General features: G+C 62.5%; 1 protein-coding gene across 1 annotated transcript in view; it reads right to left on the reverse strand.

Annotated features, from left to right (window-relative positions):
• Positions 1-6,346, reverse strand: part of SRPRA (SRP receptor subunit alpha) — a 28,836-nt gene extending 22,490 nt beyond the window's left edge. Inside the window, exons 1-2 of the mRNA XM_084611700.1 lie at positions 6,093-6,346; positions 2,063-2,146 (exon numbers count right to left, since the gene is read on the reverse strand). Of these exons, the coding sequence (XP_084467826.1) occupies positions 2,063-2,146; positions 6,093-6,218 (210 nt within the window). The 5' untranslated portion in view covers positions 6,219-6,346. The remainder of the gene's footprint in view (positions 1-2,062; positions 2,147-6,092) is intronic.
• Positions 6,347-6,739: the final 393 nt, after the last annotated feature.

The raw sequence follows: 6,739 nt of genomic DNA on the forward strand, positions 1-6,739 counted from the left end.
AAATCTTCATTTTCCTTAGGCTGTTGTACATTGGAGAACACTTTGGGTATAGTCAGTTGCTCCTTTGAATTGGACTTTCACAGAGATAGGGTAGAAAAAAATCTAAACAGGAAGCTGTTATTGTAAAAATCAAGAATTGGCAGGGATATGACATGAAGCTATTTCTAATTTTTTTTTAAATGTCATAGATTTCAACTTGAAATGCGTCCTCAATTTTACTATTTCAAACCATTACATTAACCAAATTAGTTTTTAGAAACTGTAACATACTATACAGTTTCAAAATCCTGATTTCCAATGGAGACAGATCTAAATCCTACTGTACATCATAAGGCTAGAAGTGCTAGGATCTACAGTGCTGGATGATTAAAATAGCCACCAGCCACACACACATTACTGAATATAGATCAAAATAGCAGCAGGTATTGCTAAAAACTACTCTCAAAGTTAATTTAGTACACACTCACAAAAGCACACCTTTTTAGGGTCCAACTCTGAGGTAATTTTCTCCTGCTGAGGGCACATCTCACAGAATCAGGCCCTAAATTATCCTTAAATTTAAAGGGCACTAAAGGGCGAGGGGGATTCTCCTTCATACCTACCGTACAGATTATCCTGTACAAAGGCACTGTTTACCACATTAGGAAGGGGGTAGCCATGGATTATCTCACAGCAATACAGATGCTTCACTCACATCCCCAAATAGAGCAGCTATTCTCAGGATCAAGAGTGTAAGAACTGCATCCAAGATGACCTTACAGAGGGACCTGGCTAATCTGGGATTGGCTTTTGACCCCAAGCCAAGGGCATCCAGAACAGTTAGGCAGAACAGATCTGATGGTAAATACACATGCCACAGATGCCTTAATCTGCGCATTGTAACTCATGGCTATCCTCATCAAGCTCGTTTAAATCAAAAACTAAAAACAAAACTGTACACTGAAAGAAATCTGGCAAAATGTACATAAAAAGCTGCTGACAATTCAATCCATGCCAAGCAAAGAACGCAAATATTTGGCACCATCGTCACTGCTCAAGGCTCTACGATTCCCACCTGTAGCAAAGTGGAAGGGGGACTCTCATATTACTTTACTTGAGGCTCTTGACAGGATCCTATTAGAGACTGACACACTCAGATGAGACCTAGAATAAATTCTCAGCCCCAATGAAGTCACTAGGAGTTTTGCCACTGACTTCAGCAGGGCCAGAATTTCACCCCAGGCCACCTTCTGTAGTAAAAATTCCAGATTTTTAGATTTCAGAGAGATTTTTGTCAAATGAGCCTTACTTGAAAGGGTTGTTAGAATCACCACTGGCATTATATCAGCCACCCACACAAAGATGACGTCTCATTGCCCTCTAGTGCCATGGCTCCTAAACCCACTCACCAATGGCACCTTCATTATACATAACGGACCAGAAGCAACCCCAAAATGCAAATGGAGTACCAGTTACAATTAGCCACTGAGTCTTGTATGGTTCATTCTAACTTACCCTGTTAAACCTGGATGATTCAATTCACCTTCACAAGTAAATTGGACAAATCGCCTCACTACAATAGCAGCCAGGAGTCCTTGGTCAATATTATAACAAACCATACACCCTATTATTGCTCGCTAACAAATGGCTGTTCTGGAATCACAATAGCCTGTCACTATTTTTAAAATGAAATACACCTTGTGCTTATAGAGCACTTTTTATCCAAGGATTTCAAAATATCTTTTATACATTAATTTCACCTCAAAGACTCTACACTTTGAGGTAGATATCAGAGTTACATCGCATTGTGCTTTATTGTTGCATCTATGACAGTAACTGACTCAAGGTCATGAAGCAAGACTGGACTGTTGCTCAGAACAGAGTCCAGTAGTTGAAATAGGCTTTTTCAGCCACGCGCAGTGTCTTGAGTTTAAGATGTTCTAATAAGTGTCTATTTATGAATACATCAGCACAGTTTATTAGCTTTGGGGTTTTATGTCATTCCAGGAAGACAAGGAGCCCTATAACCCTTCCCCAAACACCTGGGCAGAGAGGAGGGGCTGTTAACATATAGTTTACTTACCACAAACACAAGCTCAAACTGATTGTCCAGTTTGTATTTAAGCGTAAGAGCTTCATGGTTAAAAGAACTGTTGCCACCTCGCTCCTAAGAGAAAAACAAACAAAACAATTAATCCACCATAGAAGAGCTGTACACACTTCACGTGGCGGAAGAATTCCCTGTATACAAATGCCCAGAGTTCTAGTTGCTGGAGCCTTCTTTGCAGGCTCCCGTTGGGTCCTCTCACCTTCAGTTCATAGCGTCTGTTTTAAAAAAATCACAACCTGTTCTCTTGCATTGGGAATCATTACTCGATAACATACTTTTCACAGGGAGAGTATGTAAAACCCTGCATTTCATAGCCCCAGCAGCCTCATGGACTCTCCTACCAGATCATTTCTACACACCCACACACACACCCTCCATAAGTCAGCATGAAAGCTCTCTTCTGCAGCTCGTGCCAACTGGAACAGCCCTCTTGAATCACCTGTCTCTTATCCATCTTTACACCTTCATTTTATAACCCTCAGATGTTTAGCTCTGAAGAGTATGGAGACCCAGATCAGATTAAAGCTTTAAACCAGCCTCCAAAGTTCTCCAGAACCAAGTGGCTGCCCCTCACTTTTCCAAGCCACAGGATATTAGATAGTATCTGCATGTCCACGCTAGGCCTTGGAACTCTTGTCAACTGTAAAGCTGTAGCAACAACCTAACGCAAACCGTGCACAGTCTGCGGCCACACCAAGCAGTTACAAACATAAGGAACTGCTATAGATCACAACAGGCTGCTGCTCACATCAGCACGCGCAGGAAGGAGACTTCGCAATGAGGCTGGCAAAAATCCTCTCTCAATACAGCTGTAGCAGGAATGATTCAAGTCCTCTACCCATAAACAAGCTACTTTGTAGCAAACAGCTAAATCACTGAGAGGGGGGGCAGGGTTCCAGGGAGGGGGGGGTCTCTCCCCCCGCCCCCGAGGGCTGAGGGGGGGGCAGGGTTCCGGGGAGGGGGGGGTCTCTCCCCCCGCCCCCGAGGGCTGAGGGGGGGGCAGGGTTCCGGGGAGGGGGGGGTCTCTCCCCCCGCCCCCGAGGGCTGAGGGGGGGCAGGGTTCCGGGGAGGGGGGGGTCTCTCCCCCCGCCCCCGAGGGCTGAGGGGGGGGCAGGGTTCCGGGGAGGGGGGGGTCTCTCCCCCCGCCCCCGAGGGCTGAGGGGGGGGCAGGGTTCCGGGGAGGGGGGGGTCTCTCCCCCCGCCCCCGAGGGCTGGGGGGGGGCAGGGTTCCGGGGAGGGGGGGGTCTCTCCCCCCGCCCCCGAGGGCTGAGAGGGGGGGCAGGGTTCCGGGGAGGGGGGGGTCTCTCCCCCCGCCCCCGAGGGCTGAGGGGGGGGCAGGGTTCCGGGGAGGGGGGGTCTCTCCCCCCGCCCCCGAGGGCTGAGGGGGGGGCAGGGTTCCGGGGAGGGGGGGTCTCTCCCCCCGCCCCCGAGGGCTATGGGGGGGGCAGGGTTCCGGGGAGGGGGGGGTCTCTCCCCCCGCCCCCGAGGGCTATGGGGGGGGCAGGGTTCCGGGGAGGGGGGGGTCTCTCCCCCCGCCCCCGAGGGCTGAGGGGGGGGCAGGGTTCCGGGGAGGGGGGGGTCTCTCCCCCCACCCCCGAGGGCTGAGGGGGGGGGCAGGGTTCCGGGGAGGGGGGGGTCTCTCCCCCCACCCCCGAGGGCTGAGGGGGGGGGCAGGGTTCCGGGGAGGGGGGGGTCTCTCCCCCCACCCCCGAGGGCTGAGGGGGGGGGCAGGGTTCCGGGGAGGGGGGGGTCTCTCCCCCCACCCCCGAGGGCTGAGGGGGGGGGCAGGGTTCCGGGGAGGGGGGGGTCTCTCCCCCCACCCCCGAGGGCTGAGGGGGGGGGCAGGGTTCCGGGGAGGGGGGGGTCTCTCCCCCCACCCCCGAGGGCTATGGGGGGGCAGGGTTCCGGGGAGGGGGGGGTCTCTCCCCCCGCCCCCGAGGGCTGAGGGGGGGGCAGGGTTCCGGGGAGGGGGGGGTCTCTCCCCCCACCCCCGAGGGCTGAGGGGGGGGGCAGGGTTCCGGGGAGGGGGGGGTCTCTCCCCCCACCCCCGAGGGCTGAGGGGGGGGCAGGGTTCCGGGGAGGGGGGGGTCTCTCCCCCCACCCCCGAGGGCTGAGGGGGGGGGCAGGGTTCCGGGGAGGGGGGGGTCTCTCCCCCCACCCCCGAGGGCTGAGGGGGGGGGCAGGGTTCCGGGGAGGGGGGGGTCTCTCCCCCCACCCCCGAGGGCTGAGGGGGGGGCAGGGTTCCGGGGAGGGGGGGGTCTCTCCCCCCACCCCCGAGGGCTGAGGGGGGGGGCAGGGTTCCGGGGAGGGGGGGGTCTCTCCCCCCACCCCCGAGGGCTGAGGGGGGGGGCAGGGTTCCGGGGAGGGGGGGGTCTCTCCCCCCACCCCCGAGGGCTGAGGGGGGGGCAGGGTTCCGGGGAGGGGGGGGTCTCTCCCCCCACCCCCGAGGGCTGAGGGGGGGGGCAGGGTTCCGGGGAGGGGGGGGTCTCTCCCCCCACCCCCGAGGGCTATGGGGGGGCAGGGTTCCGGGGAGGGGGGGGTCTCTCCCCCCGCCCCCGAGGGCTGAGGGGGGGGCAGGGTTCCGGGGAGGGGGGGTCTCTCCCCCCGCCCCCGAGGGCTGAGGGGGGGGCAGGGTTCCGGGGAGGGGGGGTCTCTCCCCCCGCCCCCGAGGGCTATGGGGGGGGCAGGGTTCCGGGGAGGGGGGGGTCTCTCCCCCCGCCCCCGAGGGCTATGGGGGGGCAGGGTTCCGGGGAGGGGGGGGTCTCTCCCCCCGCCCCCGAGGGCTGAGGGGGGGGCAGGGTTCCGGGGAGGGGGGGGTCTCTCCCCCCACCCCCGAGGGCTGAGGGGGGGGGCAGGGTTCCGGGGAGGGGGGGGTCTCTCCCCCCACCCCCGAGGGCTGAGGGGGGGGGCAGGGTTCCGGGGAGGGGGGGGTCTCTCCCCCCACCCCCGAGGGCTGAGGGGGGGGGCAGGGTTCCGGGGAGGGGGGGGTCTCTCCCCCCACCCCCGAGGGCTGAGGGGGGGGCAGGGTTCCGGGGAGGGGGGGGTCTCTCCCCCCACCCCCGAGGGCTGAGGGGGGGGGCAGGGTTCCGGGGAGGGGGGGGTCTCTCCCCCCACCCCCGAGGGCTATGGGGGGGCAGGGTTCCGGGGAGGGGGGGGTCTCTCCCCCCGCCCCCGAGGGCTGAGGGGGGGGCAGGGTTCCGGGGAGGGGGGGGTCTCTCCCCCCACCCCCGAGGGCTGAGGGGGGGGGCAGGGTTCCGGGGAGGGGGGGGTCTCTCCCCCCACCCCCGAGGGCTGAGGGGGGGGCAGGGTTCCGGGGAGGGGGGGGTCTCTCCCCCCACCCCCGAGGGCTGAGGGGGGGGGCAGGGTTCCGGGGAGGGGGGGGTCTCTCCCCCCACCCCCGAGGGCTATGGGGGGGCAGGGTTCCGGGGAGGGGGGGGTCTCTCCCCCCGCCCCCGAGGGCTGAGGGGGGGGCAGGGTTCCGGGGAGGGGGGGTCTCTCCCCCCACCCCCGAGGGCTGAGGGGGGGGGCAGGGTTCCGGGGAGGGGGGGGTCTCTCCCCCCACCCCCGAGGGCTGAGGGGGGGGGCAGGGTTCCGGGGAGGGGGGGGTCTCTCCCCCCACCCCCGAGGGCTGAGGGGGGGGGCAGGGTTCCGGGGAGGGGGGGGTCTCTCCCCCCACCCCCGAGGGCTGAGGGGGGGGGCAGGGTTCCGGGGAGGGGGGGGTCTCTCCCCCCGCCCCCGAGGGCTGAGGGGGGGGCAGGGTTCCGGGGAGGGGGGGGGTCTCTCCCCCCGCCCCCGAGGGCTGAGGGGGGGGCAGGGTTCCGGGGAGGGGGGGGTCTCTCCCCCCGCCCCCGAGGGCTGAGGGGGGGGCAGGGTTCCGGGGAGGGGGGGTCTCTCCCCCCGCCCCCGAGGGCTGAGGGGGGGGGCAGGGTTCCGGGGAGGGGGGGTCTCTCCCCCCGCCCCCGAGGGCTGAGGGGGGCGGGGGCGCGGGCCGGTCGCGTCGCACCTGGAGCAGCACGGAGCGGATCAGCGCGTTGACGGGCGCGGTGCAGGCTGCCGCGGGGCCGCGCACGCCCTGGAAGCACCACAGCACCAGGCCGCCCTTGCTGAAGATAGTGAAGAAGTCGAGCATGGCGGCGCGGGGCGGGCTCCGGGCCGGGCCCGGGCGAACGGGGGCAGCGGGGTCCGGGGCGCCGGGTCAGCGGCCCGATCGCCTCGCCACACGTCACACTCGCCGCCCGTCTCACTTCCGCCGGAAACACCACGCCGGGGCACAATTCAGGGGGCGGGGCCGGAAGGAGAAAGCGATTGGTTCGGCCCGCGCAGAAGAGGCGGGATCTAGGGACCGTACTGGCCTATTCCCGCCTGCATGAGGGGAGAACCGAAGCGGGAGACCGCGATTGGTCCGTTCTACGCATACGGACGGCCCGGCGGCGGGGACTGCCCTATCCGCGCCCGCTGTCGGGAGGCGGAGCCAGCAGTAGCGTCATTGATTGGCCCCTTATGGTAAAATGCCCGCCCTGAAGAGGTGGGTGCCGGAGCACGGGGCCGGCGGATTGGTCAGTCCCCGTTCGTGGGCGAGGTCCAATCGGGGAAAGGTAGACATGGAGGACGCGGATTGGAGGCTTGCCCGGGGGGTGGAGTAGTGTGGTT

This window comes from Lepidochelys olivacea (assembly GCF_965140295.1).
Source record: "Lepidochelys olivacea isolate rLepOli2 genome assembly, chromosome: 22".
NCBI classification, from domain to species: Eukaryota; Metazoa; Chordata; order Testudines; family Cheloniidae; genus Lepidochelys; species Lepidochelys olivacea.